The sequence below is a fragment of the Rhinolophus hipposideros genome (assembly GCF_964194185.1).
Source record: "Rhinolophus hipposideros genome assembly, chromosome: 23".
In the NCBI taxonomy this organism is placed as follows: domain Eukaryota; kingdom Metazoa; phylum Chordata; class Mammalia; order Chiroptera; family Rhinolophidae; genus Rhinolophus; species Rhinolophus hipposideros.
Window position 1 is genome coordinate 23364536 of NC_138069.1, and position 24367 is coordinate 23388902.

Below are 24367 nucleotides of genomic sequence, written 5' to 3' on the forward strand. Positions count from 1 at the left end.
TGTGGGCTGGGGGCCTGGGGGCTCAGGTGCTAGGAATGTGGCTCCTGGTGGGGGCCCAGGAGGCCTGGGCTGAGTCCCTGCCCTGACACTCATCTTCTGGGGAGCCTTGGACAAGTCGCCCACCCAGCCCCTGCCTCCCCTCGGTCCATCTGTGCAGTGAGCCTGTTGGATAAGGACCTTTTCTTAACTCCTGTGCTCTAGGCCTCATGGGGATAAGGGAGCTCAGGGTGGGAGGTCTCAGTCCTCAGAGGAATGGGTGGTGGAGCCAAGATACGTCCTCAAGCCCTACTGCCTTCTCCACAGGTTTAAGGGTGGAAGGCTGCTTAGGGACTAGATTGAGCCTGGAGAAAGGAGATGGAGCTAAGGGAAGATGGAATACTTGCAGACCATGACCTATGGGGGGGGAGGGTGCCGTCTGCTCACACCTGCCGCCTCCTCAGCCTTACCTCTACCTGCCCCCATCCTAGCCTGCCCTGAACCCTTTCTAGGCTGATGCAGAGCACGAAGCCCGTTGGATTGGGCCTGAGCAACAGGCTCTGATGACTGTCACCTCTGAGTTGAAGAGCCATATATCCTCACTAGCATTCTCAGAGGGGCCTCCAGTTGGGAGGGAGACCCCTGGAGGGGGACAGAAAGGCAGAGTCCACCCTGCAAAGTTCCACGCCACCAAGCTGTCCCCCAGGGCCCAGGCCCCAGTGGGCCCTCGGAGGACTTTCTGTGGACCAAGCAGAGCTCACAGCTGGGCGAGTGTTGTACATAGAGTGGAATCTCTTGGATGCAACTTCAAGAATAAATTTGTTTTTCTCTTTTTAAAGATGTATAAAACTCATTATACATAGCATGAAAGGAAAATGTTAAGTATAAATCATCCTCACACTTCCTAACAATTGCACAATCCCTTCCAGCCTCTGTCCGCCGACAACATGGTCACCTTTAAAACACATTTGAATGACCAATACAACATTGTTAGAGTAAGCCTTTGAGACTATGTAAAATTTTAAGTCCATTTTATAAGCAGAATCATCAGACTCAATATATCAGTCTTTTGAATTTTACAAATACTTTCAGCTCAGCATTTTCTTTTAACCGATGACATTTGTTGGACACCCCTATGTGTCAGGCACGGCGGGACTGTGAATGCACAGTCCTTGCCCCCCTAAAAGTTCCCAGTCTGAGCTATGCTCTGGGTTTCAGGGAGCAGAGCCTCCAGGGAGTCCAGAGCAGGCTCCCCGCTCATCCTGGAGGGTCTGGAAGGCTTCCTAGAGAAAGTGAGGTTTGAACGGAGGTCTAAAGGACTAGTGAGTACTGTCCAGCCAAGAAGGGAGGAATGGTAAAAAGAATATTAGCAGTATGAATTTGAAGTATAATTTTTTCCTAAACTCCAGAGAAAAGCTGCTGTTCTCAGCTCCCTTCCAGAGGTGGGCAGGAGGCTACCTGAAGCCTTCACTCCCTAGATGGCTCCGGTGCCAGCTGCCTGCCCCTCTGTTTACTGTTCTGGGAGGTGGCCCAGCCATAAAAAGTGTGCACAGCCTGCCTGCCTGCCTGCCCTTTGCTCCTGGGGCACATGACAACAAGGCATGAGGATCCCTTTGGCACAGGAGCCCCTGAAGAGCAGCAGACTCTCTCTCTCCTCCTACTGGTGGCCTGGGAGTTTTGGCTTCCCCGAGGATTATAGACATGTCAGGCATGGGAACCAGGTAATACCAGGGAAAGGACCAGGGTTCCGGGAGCACAGGAAGAGGGTTGGCAGAAGGGTGGCTAGCAGTGAGTGAATCTAGTTTTCTGATCCTCAAAAACATTTGCCGTGTGACCCTGGGGTAACCGCTTCCCTTTTCTGGGCCTTGTTTACCTATCTGTAACACTGGAGAGCTTTTACCAAAAAGAAATGGCTCTAGTCAAGGAAATTTGGGAAGTCCTGCAGGCACAGCCCTTCTAGAAGAGGCACAGTGGTTCAATGGCACATCAAATGCTCTGACAAGTCCCACAGCAAACAAATCTCTTGAATGTTTAATCCAGCATTCCCCAGGCTTCACGACCCAGAGCTCCCTACTAGCACCTGCCAACACCCCATTGAACACCCCACTCTGGAGGTGGGGTACTGTGGGCTGGAGTGCCACGCTTCAGCTATGACTCTGTTTAGTAACAGGTTTTCTCAGATGGCCCGGGCTCCAGCTTCACCACCTCTAAGCTGTGAGACTTCCGACAAATTGCTTAGCCTCTCTGAGCCTCGGCCTTTTCCCATTATCTAATGGAAATAAATACTCTAATCTGTCTCAGAACTGTGTTTAGCACAGGGCTTAGCACATAGTAAAGGCTGGGTTTCAGCCACCTGCTCCCAGAGCTGTTACGTCCTCCTGTGAGAGACTGGCAGGGCTGACTGATGTTTTAACTCCCCCCACTCCTGATGCTGAGGACAGATGGTGGCTGGGACGATCTGAGGCAGGACAAGCCTGTCCCCAGCCACTGGAAGACCTCTGCCTGGCAGGAGGTCAGTAGGCAGGTCTGGAAAACTGGGTGACCTACAGCTGCTGTGCACGTGGGAGGTCAGGGGGTTGGGTGGTGCCCACAGGTTGGGGCGTACAATCACCTGTTAAGTGGTGTGAGTGCCGTGGTAAAAGAAAACTGTTGTTTAAGATCACTTCCAAACAATGCCATGGGCTGCCTTGTGAGGTACTGTGTCCCGTCACCTAGATGGCTCTACCAGGGGCTGGTGTGTCATAATGGCTCAGGAAAGGGACCTCTCATGTTCTGACAGACCCTGTAGCCACCCTAATGGTAAGAAGTACTCCAGCTTTTCTGTCAGGAAAATGTGGCTTCTGTTTTGCATAGCATGATTTTACGCTCCCTCCTGCCCTTTGCCCCCTGGGTGGCAGGCCCTGCATTGGTGCTAGAGATTCAGGTACCAGACAAAAGTCAGATCTGGCCTGGCCTGGCCCCCAAAGGCCCGTGGCTTGGTCCTGAAAGCCCATGGCTTGGTCCCCAAGGCACCTGGCCTGGTCATGGCCTCTAGTAAACCAAAAGCATGCATGTTAGCACCATGTTTTGCATGTAATTTCCTCTGTAGACCCTTCAAGCCGTGCTGAGAACCTAAGTTTTATGGAGGAGCCAATCTCATCATTGACTGCTGAGAGATTGGTGCAGACCCCACTCCAGAAAAGACTTCTTAGCTCAGGGTTCGGAGTAGAGTGTTCTCGCACAGAAGTTCTCCAGCAGCCCAGTGTGTGTGTGTGTGGTTGTGATGGGGGACAGGGGACTGTGGCACTCCAAGGAAACCAGCATGGCTCTGGGCAGATGAGATGCCCAGCGAGTGGAATGCAGTGCCTAGTCCTGCACAGCCGGCCCAGGGAGGCTTTAGAGAGCAATCCTGTCCCAGCATGGCTGCTCCGGAACCACCTTCTCTGAATCACACCAGATGGACTAGCAGCCTGGATCCTCATTTTTCAGTCGCCACTCACTGGTGTAACAAAACACGTGCTCTACAGCGATAAGTCTGAACATTAAAGCAAATTAAGAATGTTTATTTATATGCATTTAAAAATATCTCCCTATATAATAAAAGGAAGTACATCTTCATCTAACACTTTCCTTAAATTAGGACAAATCTGCACTTCTGGTTTGATGTGATACCAGGAGAGAGGGGGTTGGAGACAGAGAAGGAGAGAGAGGAAGGGGGAAAGGGAGATTGAGTATGCACTGGTTTGGATTCCTGAGTAGTTATTTTGCCAAGTAGTACCCAGACTTCCAAGGATGGGGGAGAGGAAATTGTGGTGGTAGCAATTGTTTAACATGCTTGGTAGCTGAACTCATGGTGGTTAGTTCTATGATCATAAAACTGGGGTTTCAATGGGTAAATGGACCTATGTGGACAATGTCTTCTAATGGGGTTTTGTTTGTTTTATAAAGCACAGACTCTTCCAACAAAGGCTGTGGTGATGGGGAGAGGATGGCAGAAAGATGTGATCTGAAGGCAGAGGCTGGGTGGGTCAGACTCCTAGATGCTAGGCCTGACCCTTCCTCTACTCCGCAGAGTGATTTTGCAAAGTCCTACCTTTTCTGGGCCTCAGGTTCCCCATCTGAAAGGCATGGGCCTAGACCCGTTTGCACTCACAGCCCCAGTGACTATTGCTGATGTTCAGTGGTCACCCCATGATGTGTTTGCTTGAGGAAAGCTCAAGTCCAAGCTGTGTTCCTTCCCCCTCCCCCAGGGATAGCTCCCCCCAGGGCTGCATCTGGGAGGAGCAGGTACTGCTGAGAAGAGGCTATAAGGAAGCCAGTCTTCCAGGGCTCTAGAGCCAATGCCTCATCTTGAATCTCTGTTCATGTGGTTCCCAGTGCCTTCCATAAGGTCCAATGAAACCCCTGTGCCAATGGGAGGGGTTGGTTCAGCAAAGTTCCCTCTGTCCTATGAGAGATGTGGTGACAGGTCCTGGGGAAAGTGCAGGTGGGTACTGCCTGGCCTCCTTGGATTCAGGAGCCCCTGGCTTTTGCCTTTCCCCCGGCATAGCCCACGGCCCTCTTGGCTATATCTCCAAAGCCCAGAGAGTGAGTGCTCTGTGTGGCTTCACTCCTCTGAGACAGTTTCCTCAGGTGCCAAATGGAGGTACACAAACCTATCTTCCCAGGCTGTTGGAAATAATTAAAAATTAGGTATTAGATATGAGTTCATCTAATGCACACAGTAGGGCTCAATGAATGCTCTTTCTCTTCATATTCATGGCCAAGGGGCTCCTTTCTGGGTCTGGAGAGCCCCTGGACTGCCCTGTGAGGCCAGGCTTCAAGGAAGTAGTAGCTGGATGGGACCTGGGAAGGAGAGGTGGGCCAGGGACATGCCAGGCCGTCTACTTAAGACCATGCTTTGAGTTAAACCCTTCCCTCCTTCCAGGCTCCAGGAGTGTAAGTGGCTGCACTTATATTCACTCTCCCCAAAGGCCTCCCCATGTGGGCTGATGGTACGGCGACCCTATGATTTAGTGTCTGAGCTGGGGCACTTTTGAGAGTGAAAGGGGCACAATTTATAATGCATATTGTAACGTACATGCCAGGTCCACTAGCATACACTGGTTCAGTCTCACAAACAAATGCATGTATAATCACTCTAGCTAATAATTCCCATCCTAACCACAGGCTCACTGGACTCTCATAACACTCTGAGAGCTCAGCCAGGCATGCGCTGGTTGGTGGCCCATTTTACAGATGTGCAATCATAACATTCCCAAGCTCATACTGCTGGTGAACAGGACCCCAGGTGCTCACGATCTAAGTCACAAACCACCACCACAACAGTGGCACTTGTCCTGTCCCTTCTCCCTGCCCAAACCTCCCTATGTCACTTTCATCCCAAGGAAAGGAGAAGTGCTCAGGGCCACCACTATCCTGGAAGGTCCACGAGGTCTGCCTCTGTCACTGGTGTCACTCACTATCTCTGTGACCTTGCATGAGGAACTTAGCTTCTCTGTGCTTCAGTTTCCTCATACCATCTGCCTCTCTAGGTCACTGTGTTGAGAAAATAAGACCCAACCCGCGATCTGGCATACTTTAGATGCTCAATAAATATTGATGGATTGGATGATTGGATAAATAGCTGCCTAATGGCTTTTGTTCTTGTTGACGGGAGTGGGCAATTCACGGTTGGGTCAATAAATGTTACCTGGGCCCCTAGTATGTGCCTGGCTCTGTGCTAAATGTTTTCTATGCATGATCTCCCTGAATTCTCACATCCTTATAAAGAAAGTAAGATTTCTATCCTTATTGCCCAGCTGGGGAAAGAGAGACCCAGAGAGGGTAGGTTTCTTGCCCAAGGTCACGCAGGAGACGGTGACGGAGGCCTCCAGATCTTCAAGGGTTTCCGTCGCGGACCCCCCCCCCCCTTACGCGCTTGGCCCCTCCAATCGCAGCCTTGCGCGGGGGCGCGCATCCCCCCCGCTGTCTGTCCGTCAGCCGTCCGTCTGGGTGTCTCCGCGGTTGCAGCGGTGCGCTCCGCCCCAGCCTCCGGCCCCGCGCAGGGAGAGGCAGGCGTTAGCAGCGCCCGGCCCGCCGCACACCTGCAGCCGACAGACGGCAACGCCTGCGCCCGCGCACCCCGCGGCGTGTGAGCCGGAGCCGCCGGGGCAAAGGCGCGGCACCGGCCCGCGGCACATCCCCTGCTTCCTCGCTGCTCTCTGCGCAAAGGGAAGCCAAGCCCCAGCAACCTGCCAAGATGAAGAAGGTCCAGGGAGCTCAACTCCGTAAGGTAGGGCACGAGGGCGGCTCACCTGAGGGAGGGGTGCAGAGCCCCGCTCCCAGCGAGGCCCCGGGAAGGTCGGGTGGGGGGCATCTGGACCCAGCTCAGGGCTCTGCCCGGGGGCCTGGCTGAGCTGGATTGAGGGAGGGGAGGAGTCTCTGTCTGCGCCACCCCACACCACCCTATCCCCGGCTGGGGCTGGCGGTGGGGTTGTAGTGTGTTGGGGGCTGGGGTTCACTGGGCCAGATCTTGCAAACAGGTGTCTGCAGCCCGTCCCCAGTCCTCCACCCATTTCCCCCAGGGCTGATTGGGGGGTGGGGGGTGTTAGAATAACTGAGCGCCAGCCTGAGCCATATACTAATTTCAGGGTAGGTGGTGAGGCTTCTCCCTGGCCCTCAGCTGTGCACTCCGCACTCCAGCAGCCTCTGCCAGCCAGCAAGGACCCAGTCTTTCCTGCCCGTGCTCCTGCCTGGGGGGACCACTACCTGCTTTCTCCCCACTCCCTCCCTTCCTTCTCCTGGCAGCTTTAGCATCCCTGCTAATACCCCAGACTGCCTCTCGGCCGGGCAGAAGGAGGCAAAGGCAAGGAGGGAGGAACTTGGAGACCCAAGGGGTATAGGGGGTGGGAGCTGGCATGAGAGAGGTGGGCAAATCTGTGTGTTCCTGGGGCCCCGGCCCAGACCTCACCCGCTCCCCACCTTGTCCTGCGGGGTTGGACCTCCCAGCCAAGGTGCGTGTGCTTGGGGAGGGAGAGTATTAGGGCAAGTTTTCTGGCTTTTGGCTTAAAAGTACCAGTCCCAGCCAAGGAGTCAGAACTCCAGGGTACTATTTCTGTAGATGCCACTTACCCTGTGGCTTTGGACAAGTCCTTTCTCTAACCTGGACCATTGTTGGTCCATTCCCAGTGTTGGAGAAACAAAGCAGGCCCCACTGTGCAGGATGGGGATGCAGTGAACTCACAGAGGCTGGTAGACGCCAGAGAGCAGCTCACAGGGGCTGTGTTGTTGACTGCCCCCCTGCCTTCCCCCATCCTCTCTGCATTAATTCAAGCTTTCTGCCCTTGCGCAGCCGCATGGAACTACTGTGATAAGTAGGTCCTTCTTATTCCTGACACGAGTGACTTCTTAGGGCCATTTGAAGGTCTCTTTGGATCTTTAATCCTGCCCAATTATTTTCCATTCTCCTCCTCTATCTCCTTTCCTCTCCCTCCTCACAAGAGGCCCTGCCCCTCAATGCCATAGGTCCACATATTACGCAAATAGTCATGTTTTGTGAAGCCTTATTGCATGTAATCCACCAACAAGGTCTTATTTTCCCCACTTTATAGATAAGGAAAACCGAGGCACAGAGGAGTACAGCTTATTGCTTTCCTGAAAGTGGACTAAGCCACCTGGGACCAACAGAGCAGGGGTGGGGCTGCCTAATCTCAAGATCCCTTCCCTTGGCCTGAAGGAGAAGGGGCAGGGAGGTAGGAAATGCCAGGTATCAGCAAAGGAGCAGCATTGAGATGAGCACTGGGCTGAGAATCAGGGGACTGGGTCCTGGTCTTGCTCTGCCCTTAACTTGCTGTTTGACCTTGGACTCATCCCTTGCTCTCCCTGAAACTCAGTTTCCTTATCTGCACAATGATGAAGGTGGACTCCAGATTCCTATTGTCTCTCTCATCCTGAGGAAAGTATGAGAGCCTTGGCTTGGGCAGTCCTACCTCTCCCAGCCCCTGGTTTTGCTGGTGACCTACATCTACTGGTCTCTAAAAGAGGGGGTGCAGGTCTGCCAAACTCAGGTGTGTTCCTGTGTGACTCTGGGTGGGGGTGATGGGATGGAACCTTCCATCCCGGTGGAACTGTGAAACTTCCAGCCCTGCCTCATTGATTTGGTTGCTTTCCTCTGTTTCCTGACTAGTTCTATCTTCTCTTGTGCCAGCCTCCTGGGATTCACCCCATGGTGGGGTTGGTGGCTCCAGGTGGGCTTCGAATTGGTTCAGCTTTGGAGGACCCTATCCCCTGCCCCTGTAGCAGAAGCAGCCTTCCCTCTGGTCGGGGGAGGAGGGAGACCAAGAGCTGGCAGCATCCTGCTCTTGGAACTCTTGTCACCATGGAAACAGAGTCGGGACTGCTCTGTGAACATAGAAAGGGCAGCAGCTTCTTAGAAGGGATCAGAGGAACCTCATCACTGTGCCTTCCTGCCAGCTGGTCTGGATGGGGCTGAGGGGGCGGGGGGCGTGTCACAGGGTGACAGGCCTGCTTCACCACCTAATACCAGTGTCAACTGGCTGCTCCCACATCCCTCCTGGAGCTCACCTGGGAGGGAGTTGTTCCAGAGCGATGAGGCTCACCCTTTGGGGGAAAGGGTGGGTTTCAGATAGGTGGGAGCAGCTGCTACCCTCACTCCAGCATGTCTGAGACCCCAGCTAAAGAAGCGCCAAGCACATATTTGTTTCAACTTGGGGAGCCCAGTTACTTGAAAAGCAGCTTTTTCCTGCTCTTCACTATTGTCATCCTCACCCATAATCATGCTAGGCTGTCCTTGTCACCACAGCTGCTCTGCTCAACGGCCAGCCTCAGGCGGGCTCACCCCCATGGTCGCCACTATCACTGAGAGTCAACCCAACACTGTTCCTTGATTTCTGCCACCTGAGCCCATTGCACCAACCCTGTCACCGCAGGCAGACACCTGCAGTCCTGTGACACTTGTACTCTGTGTTTGCCATCTTTATCCCAGCGATGCTCATATGACAAATCCTGAGCAAAGCCTTCTCTGTCACCACCTGATTTGTGTGTAGACACCTACTTGGGCTGGTGCCAGGAAGGGCATGTTTAGGGGAAAACACAAACCTGGTCAATAGCGATTTCCTGACCTGGTCCTCGACCACTGCAAGTGTCTCCAGTGAAGTCTCTTTGGTGACTCTTGCCTCACAGACCATCAGAGTCAGAAGACTATAGATAGAGATTGTCTAGATCTGCATTTCCCCTAAGTATATCCTAGCCAGCCAGCTCCTTGAAACGCTGTTCTTAAATAGGATTGGAGAATACTGTCTATTCCAGTCCCCATTTGGAGAGTCATAGTGCATTGGTCCATGAAAGGACCTGACAAGTTCTATGGAAAAGAAACCCGTTTTACCTTGTATTAACCCGCTTTTCTCAAACGTCTTTGAATCAAAGACGGTTTTGAATCCTTTGTTCCACCAAACACCTATGAACATCACAAGGGATGTGTTTTTGGAAACACTGGTCTATCCGATCCCCTCAGTGTCCAGATGGGGAAACTGAGGCTCAGAAGACTCTTTCCTAAAGTCGTATGGTGAATTGGCACAGACCTGGAACTAGAATCATGATCTCCTGACTCCCAGTCCAGTGGAATCACTATTTCCTACAACCATTTCTCAGGCGGAAGCCAGGGGTCCTTTCTTCTCTCTGAAAACCATGGGCGTTAGTTGATAATTGGCCTTCTTTGTAGTTCCATCCTTCGCTGCCTATATAGGGTGAGACTTTCAGAAACAAGCAGGAGAGGTGTGGCTCTCCCTTTTTCCTGACGCATTCCTACAGTCACTGCTGGGAACTGATCTCAGAATCTTAGGTATCATCCTCGTATTTTGGGGCTTCCTTTGAGGCCAGAAGTCCAGGAAGCTCGTGGAAATGCTAGCTCACATCCCTCCGGACCAGGATAATAAGCAGCTGGAGGAGGGCCTCCATTTCACAGCCCTAGCCTGAAGGGAGAATGCCCAGTGGACGTCCCTGCCCTCCTTGAATCACAGGAGAGGCCCTTCGGGACAGCTGGCCTCCATTCTCCGCTGTGCATGCGTCTCTCCTCCAGTGATAGGAATATTACGACTTTCTGAGACAGATCAGTGCTTAAGTAGCTTCTTCGTGCCCATGAACTAAAATTCACATTTCTCTGTAGGCCCCCCTGAATATAAATCTAATCCCTCCCTCAGGGGAGCCCAGGGTCCCTCCAAGTGAGGCCCCTCCCTTTAATGCTAAGGGTTCCTAGCTTCTTCCTCTTGTCCTCATGTAATCGCCTTTCCTGAACAACCTCCAGTCTGGCCACCTGCCCTTTGGACACGTTCCATACTGTCTATGTCTTTCTTAAAATATGGTGCCCAGAATGGAGTAGCAAAACTTCAGCACTGGTGTTTGAAGACAGGAGTTTTAGTATCAGGAAACCCTGGGCTCCAGACCTAGCCAGCCTTGGGAAAACCTTGGGTATGTCAAGATTCCTCTTTGACCCTCAGTTTTCCCCAAATGAAAATGGAGCTTAGATGAGTACTCAGCTCATAGAGTTGTTCTGAGAATGAAATCAGGTCATGTGAGGAAAATGTTTAGTGCAATGGGCACATCGTAAGTGCTCAATACACGGTAACTATTAAGAGCGTCTTCATTATGACCATCGTTGTCATCAGCCGAGTAGGACCATCCCTTGCTTTGACCTCTGTGTTAGCCAAACTAAAATCAAGGTGGCCTTCTCGGTGCCTGAGCCACCCTGCTGGTCTTACAAGTTTGCAGTCATCTAGAACCCGAGGAGCTCCTGCCTATGGACCACGTTAGCCCAGAGGAGAGAAGTTCATCATCTGAACGAATAGAGTATCTCTCGTGTCGCGCTGTTCAAATCCCTATGGTTGTTTGGGGGGTCACCGTCTCAGCCTGGCCTCACCTTTGGTCTCTCTTACTGGCAGCCCGTCACCCCAGACCTGCTGATGACCCCCAGTGACCAGGGTGACGTGGACCTGGACGTGGATTTTGCTGCAGACCGGGGCAACTGGACGGGCAAGCTGGACTTCCTGCTGTCCTGCATTGGCTACTGTGTGGGCCTGGGGAACGTCTGGCGTTTCCCCTACCGGGCCTACACCAACGGAGGAGGTATGGGCCTGACGTCCTGCCTGAGGCGTGGCCAGGTGATGGGCCAGCCCTCAAGGTGGCCTCAGCCACTGTCTCCTATGTGACCTTGGGAAGAATTAATTGAAAGTGGTTTATAGCAGCCTGGGCCTGGGAGGAGGAATCTCAGCCGCTTTGTCCCTTTTCATTCCCGGGCCGCTCCTCCCTCCCTCTCATCCTCAGCGTGGATACCCACACACTTTTCTCCCTAATCCTTGGCACTTTCTGGGCCCTGCGTGACGGGCAGAGGAGTGCCTCTGCTTCATGATCTCCCACCAGTGATCACTGTGCTCTCAACATTCTCCCCATCCCCCACCCCCACCCCCTCCAGAACTTTACTCCATCCATCATTCCTGCTTGTGAATCTTCAGTCTGTCCTCCTCTCCTGGCTCCTTCCATTCTGACTGCAAACTCCGAATCTCTCCCATCTTAAACAAGTTCTCTGTTGTCCTTGCTTCTCCACCGAGTAACTGTTCTAAGCCTCATTAACAGTAGCGGGGTTGAGCACTCCCCATCTGCCAGCCCCAAGCTTGGTGCACTCCATGCCTGTCTCATTAAACCCTGATGAACAGCTCTCCTAGGTAGGCACCATTGTTCTGATGAGGCAGCCGGGGCTTGGAGAGGCCAGATTCCTTGCCCAAGGGCACACAGTGGCCAACGTAACATTCCACCCCCGGACTAGCTTCTCCAGAGCCAAAGCATGCCCACCAGCACTCTCTATCTCTCATCTCTACCAAACTCATTCAAGAAGCGCAAATGGGCAGGGCGACCGAAATCCAAATGAAACTAGATGAAGCAAAGACAAGAGAATTGATATGACTGGGAAGTGTAGGAGTGGAGCTGGCCTCTGAAACTCCAGGAATTTCGTGATACCCACAGTTCTCTTGAACCACCGGTTGCCCCAGTTCTCGATTCCTTTTCTCTCTGAGTGCTGACCTCATTTTTTCCGGGCCAGGCTTCCTCCTTGCACTTGGGGTTAGGGATGGACAGGGACAGCTCTGGAATGACTTCATCTTCAGAACTGCTCTCTCTGAATGAATCTATATAGCATGGCAGGGAAGATCTCTAATTGGCCTATTGTGGGATATGTGCCTGTGAGGGGGTGGGCAGGGGTTGGCTGGTATGATTGGCAGCCCCTCCAAAGCCATATGGTGGTAGGCAGTTCTCTAAAGGAGCTGGCTGCCTATATGAAAAGAAAGGGGGAAGGGGTGTTGGAAACACGGGACCCCAGGTGACAGCCCAGCGCATGGGATATGACGTGGCGCAGGGAGGGCAGAGGCAGGGAGCTTGGAGGGTTGATTTCTACACTGAGGAGTTTTCACTTTCTTTGGCAGGAAATTCACTCACTCATGTATTCACTCACTCAGGCTGCTTTCAGCCCAGCCCTGGTCTGGGCACTTGGACTACAGAGGTGAGTGAATCCCCGCCTCCCCTTGGTTCTCAGAAATTAATGGTATAAAAGAAGACAGTCTCAGTCCACTCGAGAAGTGCTCCATCAGGTTGTAGGTGGTGTCCGCCGGTCGGTCGGGAAGAGGCTGGGCTGGAGCTGGGCTCTGGGAAGAGCTGACACACCTGAGACTGCTCACCTGAGACTGCCCACCCTCCCTCCTCCTCGCAGGCGCCTTCCTCGTGCCCTACTTCCTCATGCTGGCCATCTGTGGCCTCCCCCTCTTCTTCCTCGAGCTCGCTCTGGGCCAGTTCTCCAGCCTGGGGCCCCTGGCCGTCTGGAAGATCAGCCCCCTCTTCAAAGGTGAGGCCTCTCTGGTCCTGGGGTGGTCTGGGCCTGGGGGAGGCAGGGATGCTGCCCCGTAACCCCCAACCTCCACGCAGAGAGGGACGTGAAGCCCAGAAAGGGATGGCTCTCCAGAAGCCACACAGTCTGGCCCACGGGGAGGCTTGGCCTAAGGACAGCCCCCTGCCCCCACGCCAGGTGCCGGCGCAGCCATGCTGCTCATCGTGGGGCTCGTGGCCATCTACTACAATATGATCATTGCCTACGTCCTCTTCTACCTCTTCGCCTCCCTCACCAGCGACCTGCCCTGGGAACACTGTGGCAACTGGTGGAACACGGACCTCTGCCTTGAGCACAGAGGCTCCAAGGACCGCAATGGGGCCCTGCCCCTCAACCTCACCAGCACCGTCAGCCCCAGCGAGGAGTACTGGAGGTCAGGCCCCCCAGGCGCAGCCACCTAGGCGGGGGGAACAGGGGCAGAGGACAGGAATAAGCTTGTGTCCCCAATGGGCCCAGCATGCACCTCGAAGGTGCTAGTGTTAGATGGACCCCCGGTTCTAACCCCAGCTCTTCACCTGAACAGCTGTGTGACCTTGAACACTTTATTTGGCTTCTGATGCTTTATGTTAAAGTGGGTATGATAATAGTATTTCAGAGGGTTGCCGTGAGGATTAAAGGAATGAAGGCATGTAAGTTGTGCCATCCAGCCTGGTGGATAGTAACTGCTCAGTAAATGCTAGCTGATGACAATAACGCTGGTGCTGGTGCTGCTAACAGTAATAGGAACCTTTTAGAGCCTCAGTTTCCTCCTCTGTAAAAGGGGATAATAATAGTCCTCACTTCACAGGATGTTCTGCGGTCACTCATTCATTCATTTTTTTCAATCAATATTTATTGAGCACTGACTATACCTGTCAGTAGGTAAAGCACTTAGCATAGGCCAGGACCGTACATAGTAAGGACCATCTCTGGTGAGTCTAATAGGAAATACAAGACTACAGTCGAATAAGGGATTGTTGTGAGAATTACACAAGGTAATGCAGGTAAAATCCTTATCGCAGTGCCAGTCACATTGCAAGCCCCATGAATGGTGAGTGTTAGCACATGACTGCTCATCAGCCTGTCCTGAGAAAACAAGGCCCGGAGGCTTGCTCAGTAGTTGGTGGGAGAGGCAGTACTGGAACCAAGTAATCCTGATTCCTGATCCTGTGCTGGAACATTCCACAGTAGCCTGGTCCTTGGGTAGAGGCCATTGGCTGACCAGAGGACACACACCAGATACTCCCAACTCTTCCACTGCAAAGGGCTCCTCTTAGGAATTTTCCCCCAAAGTGGGTCCCACGTCTTGAAATATTTTGGTCTCCAACCTGCAGTTCCTTCATTTGTCCATTTAAAGTCCACCCAGAATGTGTGCACCTGCTGAGGAGCGTGTCTGACCCCTGGGAAAGGACGGACTTGGGTCTGCAGCTTAAAGCCAAAGAATGTGACATGGGGTCTCGTAGCTGCCAGGGGTCTCCATGGAGACACCATGACCCCCTGCGTCAGCTGGGGTGCAGGCAGGAAGCAGATGGCACTCTCACAAGGCTTCACCAAAGGGAGTTTAGTGGAGGGACTTTACAAAGGTGAGGAAATCCACACAAAGAGGTGAGGCACCAGGAACTAGCAAGACGGTCAGTCGTAACACCCCTGAGCCAAAGAGGCAAGCAGAGGGGCCTGTGGTTCTGGAACCAGAGAGCTTTGGAGCCTTGGAGGAGAGGCTGCCCAACCAGATCTGTGCTGTGGAAGAAGGCGGTCACAGCCAGGCCCTCTGATGGCATGCGTGCGTGCGTGTGTGTGTGTGTGTGTGTGTGTGTGTGTGTGTGTGTGTTTGCAAATACCCCGACCCCTCACTCCTCCCACGCTCCAGTCTCCAGCTGTCATCCCCCACTAGCCAAACCCAAATGGAAACTGAAGAGGAAGGCAGCCTGGGTGATGGGGTCTGTAGAGGCCACTCTCCTGGGTGCAGAGCTGGTCAGAGGATGGAGAGGAATCACATGGAGACTAGCCAGGATCACCTCGCAGGCTGGCCGCGGCTTTCCTCCATGTCAGTGGAGCGTGGCAGCGTGACCAGAGGACACTCAGACCTTCGTCTCTCGCAGCCGCTACGTTCTCCACATCCAAGGCAGCCAGGGCATTGGCAGTCCTGGGGAGATCCGCTGGAATCTCTGCCTCTGCCTGCTACTCGCCTGGATCATCGTGTTCCTCTGTATCCTCAAAGGTGTGAAGTCCTCAGGCAAGGTGAGGCGTGGGAGGCCTCAGAAGCCTGAGGGACTGGGAGTGGGGAGGGCTTCCTGGAGGAGGCAGGGCATGGACTGAGCCTGAGAGGATGAATATACCTCAGCTGGGAATAGGGAAAGAGAGAGGACATGGAACTGGGGAGGGGACATTGCCTGAAGGCAGATGTGGAGGTAAGGATGGACAGTGGCTAGGCTGGTTCACTAGACTAGAAACCTGCCAAGGGTAGGAGCTATCTGTTATTAGAGTTTGTGTCCTTACCCAGTGCTTGGCACTTTAAAGAAGCTTAGCAAGTGTTTCTTGAATGTTTGGAGGCTGGCTATATGAATCAGGGCTGTTTGAGATGCGAGTGACCAGAACCCAGCTGTCACAATCAATTAAAAAGTCCAGAGGATGTGCTTCAGCCCTGGCTGGTCTACAGGCTCAATTACTCTTATCAGGAATGTAGTTCTTAAAGTCTCAGCAGTGCTTCCCTCCAGATGGGTTTCCTTCTCAGGCTTCATTCTTCATGTGGTTGCCCCAGAAACTCTAGGCTACACCTTACCAGCTTAGGGAAGGTTTCTCACTTTCCCCAGTTTGCGAAATCTTAGAACTGAGCCTCACTGCGTAAGCTGGGTTACCACTGGGTAAGCTGGTGTACCCGTCCCTGAACCAGTCACTTGGGCCAGGAGGGTGGAGTGCTCTGCTTGGCTGGGCCTGAGTTGCATGCCCACCCCTGGAGCTGGGAATGGAATCAGCCCCATCTAGGGAGAGTCAGGAGACTGTCATCGGAAGAAGGTCAACAAGATGCTAGGCAGACAAAACCACAGATGTCTACTTCAGGTTATGAAGGTGGGAAGGCCATAAAGCTGTCTCGGGAGTCCTTGGAAACCTGAATGGTTTACTCAATCACTTATTAAGTTGAACCTGTCCCTTTGTAAAATGCTCGGAAGTGTTGTCTGCTTGAACAGAACCATTAAAAGAAAGACTAGAAAGCCAGGGTAGGAGCCATTTAGAAAAAGAGGAGAAGTATGGTGCAAGCCAAGGCAGTAAGGAGCCTGAGACTTGATGGTGTCTGCTGAGGGGGTGGCTGGAAGTTTGGGAACGAGCAGAGACAGGGCAGAGGGGAATTTGGAGATGTCCAATGTCTGACGACCATGCTGGCTGATGACCACGTAGGGTGGGTTTGCTGGGGGCAAGTGGACATGAGGGGCACTTATAACCTTCAGGTAAGGGGTAAGGCTGGCCCAGACCAGGCCACAGTGGAGATGGATTTGGGACAGCCTTGGGAAGCAGTGATTGGACTTTGCTGGTGGGGTCAATGTGTGGAGGGAAGGAACGAGAAGCATCATGGATGATGGCTGTTCCCGGCTTGGGTTACCCAAAAGTGGGGAGGCAAGATAGTAAGATGGGGATATCTGGAAGAAGTGCAGGGTAGAAGAAGTCACCCCTGCCTTCTGTCTCCACTTATCCTCTCTTAGGTGGTGTATTTCACAGCCACATTCCCCTACCTCATCCTGCTCATGCTGCTGGTCCGAGGAGTCACCCTCCCAGGCGCCTGGAAGGGCATCCAGTTCTATCTCACCCCCCAGTTCCACTATTTGTTGTCCTCCAAGGTGAGGCCCTTGGACCTGGGGTGTGGAGGGAGAGATCAGTCCTGAGCTGGGAAGTGGAAAGAAGCCTCCCTGGGGGAAACGGGGTGAGGGTAGAATCCCCCACGTGGTAAGCCCCTAGTACCAAGTGCTGTGCTTGGCATTGTCTTTCGTTTCTTATTCTTGACAATCCTATGAAGTAGACATTATTCTCCCATTTTACAGATGAAAAAACCGAGGCCCAAAAGAGTTAGTGCTCAGCTTAAGGTCGCATGGCTAGGGAAGGGAGGAGCTGGGATTCGAACGCAGATCTTTCTGACTCTAAACCCCAAGGAGGGCATTAGTGATCATAACGGTAACCACAGTGGCACTGACAGATATTTCTTATTTGTTAACGGACGACTACGCCTGACCCTGCTTTAGCATTTTGCGTATATGTCGTCGTTTAATCCTTACCACCTCCCTCTTCTCATCCCCTCATTACAGATAAGGGACCTGAGGTCCAGAGAGGTGATGTGGCTTGCCCAGGCTATACAGCTAGAAAATAATAGAGCTGAGATCCAAATCCAGGTCCCTTCAACTCTAAGGAGGAAGATTGGGGTTACATGGGCTATTGTCCATGTGAATTTACGGAAATTTGTGCACAAGGCACTATTTCCTTCAGAACTTAGATCAGGCTTAGAGAGTCCCTTCTGGATCCTAGATGGGGAACCTGAGGACCAGAGAGGGGAAGGGACGTACTCAGGTCCCACAGCGTAAGTGTCGGAGCTGGGTTTGCTCCCGGCCCACGTCACTTGTGAGCCAGGCCCTGTCCCCTTGCCACCCCTGGACCTGTTGACAGGCCCATGCCCCACCTCTGTCCTCCTCTTTCCTTGGCCCTCAGACACCGTGGTGTGCCAGTGCCTCTCTCTGCCCTCCCTCTGCACCCTTCCTGCCTTAGGTGTGGATCGAAGCTGCCCTTCAGATCTTCTACTCCCTGGGAGTGGGATTCGGGGGTCTCCTCACCTTTGCCTCCTACAACACGTTTCACCAGAACATCTATCGGTCAGTGCAGCTTCCTAGACCCTGAGGGCCCAAGCGGAGAGGAGAGGGGCTGGCCAGGGAGGGCTTCATGGCAGGAGGCCGGGGCCGGCTCACCCGGCCTGCGCCTGGACTTCTCCCGGCAGAGACACCTTCATTGTCACTCTGGGTAACGCCATCACCAGCATCCTGGCTGGCTTCGCCATCTTCTCCGTGCTGGGCTACATGTCTCAGGAGCTGGGTGTGCCTGTGGACCAAGTAGCCAAAGCAGGTGGGCAGGCTGCCCGGCCCTGGTGGGTGAGGGTGTGTGTCGGCACAGCTGGGGCTGGGCAAGTGAGCCTTTGTGTGGACCAGCAAGGTTGTGGATGGGTATGGTGTGTGTGTGTGTGTGTGTTTGCGTGTGCTGGCATGTGTGCATGAAGGGACGAATTTCTGTATGAGACTGTCTTATGGATTGTCACATCTTAGGAACTTGCCTTGCTTGTCCAAATGAGTCATATCCTGTGTCGAGAGATGGCTGCGTGCAAGTGAATGAAGGGTGAAGAAATCTTGTAAATCAGTGACTTGTGCCACGGTGTTTAAGTACGTGCGTTAATGCAATAGTTTGTGCAAATGGGTGTGTACGTGAGTGCATTCGAATGAGGTGTCATATTTGGGTCTTATGTTTATTCATGTCCTCATTATTAATTCATTTCTTTTATCAACTTACGTTTGCTGAGCACTGACAATGTGCTGGCACGTGTCCTAGGAGTAAAGCAAGTATCAGAAGTGTGCAGTTAGTGTGCATCTCTGGGTTTGCCCAAGTGAGTGGCAGCGAGCGTGTATGTGGGGGCCTGCTGCGTGGCCCAGGCTGCTGACCCCGTGTGCCCTTGGCCCAGGCCCCGGCCTGGCCTTTGTCGTCTACCCGCAGGCCATGACCATGCTGCCTCTGTCGCCCTTCTGGTCCTTCCTCTTCTTTTTCATGCTGCTGACTCTGGGCTTGGACAGCCAGGTGAGCCTAGTTGGTGCCCCTGAGTGCCACATGGCGTGTGTGATGTGTGTATCTAAGTGTGTGTGTGTGTGTGTGTGTGTGTGTGTGTGTGTGTGTGTGTGTGTGGTGGAGGCAGAACGCTGACCCTCCTGCCCCTCCTCCCAGTTTGCCTTTCTGGAGACCATTGTGACAGCTGTGACAGATGAGTTCCCGTACTATCTACGACCCAAGAAGGCTGTGTTCTCTGGGCTCATCTGCGTGGCCATGTACCTGCTGGGACTGGTCCTCACCACTGATGTGAGTGGCTTTGCAGGGCAGGCGCCCCGCGGATGGGGCTGGGGAGACACCTGAAGCTTTGTCTGGCGAGGCTTCGTACTCTCCGAGCCCCCTTCTTCTTCCTCTTTGGGAGGAAACTAGCCCACCTCAGACCCTCTCTCCCAAGGGGTAGCTTGGCCTGTGACCCAGAGTCCTGGCTTTGGAGTATGAAAGACCTGGGTTCAAGCCTCATGCCTGCACTTGCTAAGTGAGCTCAGGACAAGTGGCTTCACCTCCCTGAGCTCGTTTTCCCATCGATAAAACGGGTGTCTGCCTCTAGGGTTGTGAGACTCGAATAAAATGATGTATATAAAGGGGGTGGGCAGGTACAGTGGTACACTGTCATCAGCTTTCTCTCCCTGCTGGCCTGGCTGCTTCTTGCCTGGAGGAGGGGCTACAGCAGGGAGCCAGGCAGTGGCTAGGAGACCCCAGAGCTGTGACTTGTGTTCCAGGGGGGCATGTACTGGCTGGTCCTTCTAGACGACTACAGTGCCAGCTTCGGGCTCATGGTGGTGGTGATTACCACATGCCTCGCTGTCACCCGGGTATATGGTGAGAGGGGCCAGGGGAGGTGGAGTTGAGGCTCCACACCCACAGCGGGAGGTGGGAGTCTACCCTCTGCAACTGGGTCCCTGGTCCCGAGGGCCAGGGTTTCCTGTGGGGGCCATTGGGGTGGAAAGGGGCTGAAGGTGGGGCTATCCTCCTCCCTTCCCCTGTGCAGGCATCCAGAGATTCTGCCGGGACATCCACATGATGCTGGGTTTCAAGCCGGGCCTCTACTTCAGGGCCTGCTGGCTGTTCCTGTCCCCCGCCACGCTCCTGGTAACTGGGGTGGGAGCAGGGCTGAGCGCAGGGCCCCCCTGGGCATTCAGTCTGGTAGGGCTGCCCTGGCCCAGAGTAGACGTTTGTCAGGGCTGAGGGTTGGGGTGGGCACCTGGACCCTGGTCTACTCCCCTCCCCCTTGATGCCCCAGCTTTAATAGCTATGTTTGGCCTAGTCCTGAGTCTGGTTGGAAAAATGAGTGGGGCTTTCTCAGGCCTCTGGGCCTTAGGGCTGGGGCCTTGAGGCTTTCCTTTCTCAGCCTCAGGTTTGGAGCGGGTCAGGCATAGACCATCTCAGGAATGAGGGTGCTTCAGAACTGGGCCTCTCACGCCTGGTCATTGAGTGAGTTTAGGGCAGGGCTTGCTTAGGCCTTGCCAAAGCTCCAAAACAAAGATGGACTATCTCAGGTTCTGGTATCACTTAGGACTGGGCTACCTCAGGCACTGGGTATCTCTGGGCTGGGCTACCTCAGGCCTTGGGGTGGCCCTGGACTGCGCTCTCTCAGGTCTTAAGGGAGCTCAGACCTGGGCTATCCCAAGACCTGGGGCCGGCTCAGGCTCACTGTGATGCTGGGAGCCCCTCGCCTGCAGGCCCTGCTGGTGTATAGCATCATCAAGTACCAGCCCTCAGAGTACGGCAGCTACCGCTTCCCAGCCTGGGCGGAGCTGCTGGGCATCCTGATGGGCCTGCTGTCCTGCCTCCTGATCCCAGCCGGCATGCTGGTGGCTGTGCTTCGAGAGGAGGGCTCCCTGTGGGAGGTGAGTTGGCCACACCCCTGCCTACCCGCAGCCTTCCCAACCTGGGCCCACCTGCTAGAAGAGAAAACAGAGGCACCAACACCTTCTTCACAGCCTTGTGGGCTTCTTTTAACCTAAAGAGCAGTTTTCTAACCAGTCTGAGCTATGAATCATCTTAGACCTGCTTGGGCTGTGGCAGGTTCAGGGGGCTGGAGTCTTGTCCTGTGGCCCCCCACATCACACGGGGTCTTTGGAGGGTCTCAATTCAAAGCCCACCAATGTCAGCCAATGCCTTCTAATCTTGGAGAAAGGACAAGGGACTTGCCCAAGGTCTCACGGGGAGTCGGACAGGGGTCAGGACTTGAACTCTGCTCACCAGCCCAGAGCTTCCTTATGGAACTCAGGGTCAGAAAACAACATTGATGGACCCCAGAGGGTGAGCTGTCACCAGGAGCTGTGCTGTATGTAGTCCATGGGTGACCTGGGAACCTTTCCCATGGCCAGGTCTTTGTGGAGAGACCCAGAAAGCATAGGGCGCAAGCTGTTGGGCACAGGGATCTGCAAGCCTCAGAAGAGGGAAGTAGTGACCCTTGGTGGGCCAGTGGACGTGCTGTTGATGGTATATGATCCTGCCCCTCTGTGAGCCTCAGGGCGCCTTCTGTATACTGAGTCCTTCATATCTGACGCTGTGGGTTTGGAGTCCTCTGGTGGCAGGAGGCTGTCTTAGTGAGCAGAGCTGAGTGACCCTGCTACGCTCCAGAGAGAGCCTGGGGACCCCACTCCCTACCCCCACATTCCATCAGAGGTGTGCTGGAGCCAGTTAGTACTGCCTCATGAGAGATAGTCATTAAATATTCAGGGATGTCGTGAGCCAGTTGTTAAACCGTCGATAGATAGCGCGATAACTCGAAGGTGGCATTGGTGGAACTACAGCACTGAAACCGGCTGCAATTGAGGCCTCTTGTGCTCCCCCACCCGCCTCTCTAGCCTGCTTACCAGCACACGGCTGCCCCCACTTCCCATGCAGCTCCACTGCCCCTCAGCTGTCACCAGGCTTTGAGTATATGGGGCCGTGCGAGGCCCTGGGCTAAGGGCAGTGCACACATTCTCTCCCATGGACTCCACTTCCCGTTGGCTATCTTTCCTTCTTGGAGGATCTGGGGCCCTTCTCCCTGGCAGGGAGAGGGCTTTGAGAATGTGATTGGAGGAAGAAGGAACCCTAGAATGTCCAGGTGTAGTCACCATCTTAGTCCGTTCCCTCCTCGCATGGAAACTGGGCCTCGGAGAGAGAACGGTCAGACATCAGTCAGAAGGAGGCTGGCCATTGGCAGCAGTCAGCTCTGACCTCAGGTCAGCTCTTCCCAAAGCTTCCAGCTCTTTAGGACTCAGCCTTTAGGGAAACGGACCCAGACGGGGCTTCTGGATCGGATGCCATGTAATCATAACCACAGCTACCATTTCCTGCGCCTTACCCCGCCCCCAGCACCCTGCGCAGCAGTCCTATGAGGGCACCATGAGTCCTGAGTTACAGATGAGGACGCACAGCTTAAATTCTGTGCCCAAAGGCCACCCAGCCTGTGCGTGGCGGAGGAGGAGTCTCATCCAGGCCTGTGACTTACACGCTTGGAGAAGTAACCGTGTCCCAGTCCCCGGGGTGCTTGCAAGGACTAACGCGGGTCATGTGGGAAGGGCTTTGCCAGATGCCCGGCCCCAAGAAGCGCGCCACGAGCGCTGGCTGTTTTCTCCACTGTCTTTGCTTTGCCACAGAGGCTCCAGCAGGCCAGCCGGCCGGCCATGGACTGGGGCCCGTCGCTGGAGGAGAACCGGACGGGCATGTACGTGGCCACGCTGGCAGGGAGCCAGTCGCCCAAGCCACTGATGGTGCACATGCGCAAGTATGGGGGTATCACCAGCTTCGAGAACACCGCCGTCGAGGTGGACCGAGAGATCGAGGAGGAGGAGGAGTCTATGATGTGAGGCAGGCAGACAGGAGGCCCTGCCCAGGAGCAAAGAAAGGCAGCTGCACCCTCTGTGGCTGTGGGAGGCCTCAGGCTGTGGAAGGTTGCCATGGTGATGCCAGTCCCCAATGCAAGTCCCTCTTTGTGGCCTCTGCCTCCCCTGAAACCTCTGTCTACCCCTTATGCACACACACACGCATCCATTCAAAGTTGAGAATGACCCAGCTCAGCCCTCACTTTGCAGGGAGGAAGATTTGCCCAAAGTCTCCTGGCAGAGGGGACTGGACCCCAAGCCTCCTGACCAGACAGCTCCCTTTCTCGTATGGCAGCTGGCACCACCCTCTCATCCCCGTTCAGGCTTCAGCCCCCAGCCTTTTCTCGGAGAGCCTGCCTCCCCACAGCCAGAACTAGGCAGGGACACTCAGGACCTCCCAAGACCCACAAGGCTCCAGGCATCGCGGGTTAGCACGTCAAGTGGCAGAAAGATCCCTGTGGGTTCACGTGGGCAGGCCAGGTTTCCTGAAAGAGGTAGGACCGCAGGGCCCTGAAGGATGGGGGATTTTGGAGAAGGAGAAGAAAAAGAGGGCAAGGGGCTGACACAGCCAAGGTGTGGAGGTCAGAATGCAGCCCCTTCCTCCCCTGGGGCGAGGAGGAGGCAGACTGTGGCACAGGAGCCGGGAGAGGTGGGAGAAATAGGCATTACCAGGTTACACCAGAGTTCAGGTGGGAATGAAGAACGACGGGGAGGAGAGCCAGGGAGGTGGGGTGGGCAGGGGGTTTGCATGATCTGGTTGTGCTTTCAATACAATGTTATTCTTGGTCAGTGCATGGTGGATGGGGAAGGCCTGTGGAGAACAGGCAAGAGGGGCTGGTAGCTTGAGCTGGGGGGTGGGGGTGGAGACAGAAGGGGGCCCCCGCACTTTGAAGAAGGGCCTTTTGTGTAAGGAGCCCTGAGCTGATGAAGACAGAAGAGAGAGAGAGGCCTGAGCTGCACAAGCTCCGGAGATGGGAGGGAGAGGTCATAGTCAGGACCCGGGGCCCCTCTCTTCCCTTCTCCCTGTCCTCGTGGCCCTCACTGTGTCCTCCAGCTCCAGGCACTGCTGGGAAATTGGCCTTGGCTGTGGACGACCAGGGCAACTAGGAAACTTGGCGATGGTTCACACATATAGCTGTCGATGCCGCTCACGCTGCTCCAAGGGTCCCTGGGCCCGGGTATAAGGGTGGAGGCAGAGAGGAGAGGGCAGCTGACACCCCAAGCCTGTGACTAGAAGTCTTGGTATGAGGGCAGCTGCCCTGGGATCCCTTCTTCCCTGAGAGATGGGGGTGGGGTGTGAAAATGCCTGAGCAGGTCTCCTACACATGACGTTCTCCAGTGGAGCAGGGCGCCCATGTGTAGCCGGTCCAGCCACTGTACCCCATCTCTCTCCTGGTGTCTTGCCAACCCATCTGTGTTCTGTTGGTCTATTGTTAATAAAAACCAATGAGGTCATCCTCCTTACCCTGTCTCCTTACTGCTGAGACCCATGAGGTGGGCAGCACAGGGCTCACCAGCATCCTGTGCTGGCCTGCCTGGCTTCTGACACTTGCTCGGCCACTTCTCTATTGCAGTGGTGGCTGGGTGAGTGGGTGGGGCTGAGGAAGGATGATGAAGAGGATGAGGAATGCCCTCAAAGACCTCTTAGTTCCCCATTATACACATGGCTAAACCGAAGTCCACTGAAGTTCAGAAGGTTACCCAGCTGAGGCAGGCAGAGCTGGGGATAAACCAGGGCACTCAAGCATTCCCCTTTCCCTCTCCAGCTGTTCCCCAGCCTTCCCTGCAGGTGAAGAGAGAGCTGGGAGACCAGGGTTGGAAGGAGTCAAGAGTTTCCCAGGCT

At 54.3% G+C, this 24367-nt stretch overlaps 1 protein-coding gene across 2 annotated transcripts; it reads left to right on the forward strand.

The window, feature by feature from the left end:
• The first annotated feature begins 5923 nt into the window (after positions 1-5923).
• On the forward strand, positions 5924-23988 carry SLC6A7 (solute carrier family 6 member 7). Of its 2 annotated transcripts, none has more exons than XM_081035940.1 (14): positions 5924-6229; positions 10893-11076; positions 12710-12841; positions 13022-13256; positions 14962-15100; positions 16558-16692; positions 17609-17712; positions 17835-17959; positions 18567-18679; positions 18824-18955; positions 19426-19525; positions 19695-19795; positions 20386-20553; positions 22300-23988. In XM_081035940.1, the coding sequence occupies exons 1-14, from the start codon at positions 6197-6199 to the stop codon at positions 22507-22509; spliced, it is 1911 nt and encodes a 636-aa protein (XP_080892066.1). In that variant the 5' UTR covers positions 5924-6196; the 3' UTR covers positions 22510-23988. The 2 variants fall into 2 exon arrangements, with proteins under 2 accessions (XP_080892066.1, XP_080892067.1); XM_081035941.1 differs by lacking the exon at positions 5924-6229 and adding an exon at positions 12426-12502 and having other exon boundaries at positions 10962-11076.
• Positions 23989-24367: the final 379 nt, after the last annotated feature.

Excerpts from the sequence above, each read along its gene's own strand:
- SLC6A7 (XM_081035940.1), top strand. The coding sequence starts at position 6,197 with ATGAAGAAGGTCCAGGGAGCTCAACTCCGTAAG. Across the intron at positions 17,960-18,566 it reads GGACCAAGTAGCCAAAGCAG|GCCCCGGCCTGGCCTTTGTC; the intron begins GTGGGCAGGCTG and ends CCCTTGGCCCAG. Across the intron at positions 18,680-18,823 it reads CTCTGGGCTTGGACAGCCAG|TTTGCCTTTCTGGAGACCAT; the intron begins GTGAGCCTAGTT and ends CCCTCCTCCCAG.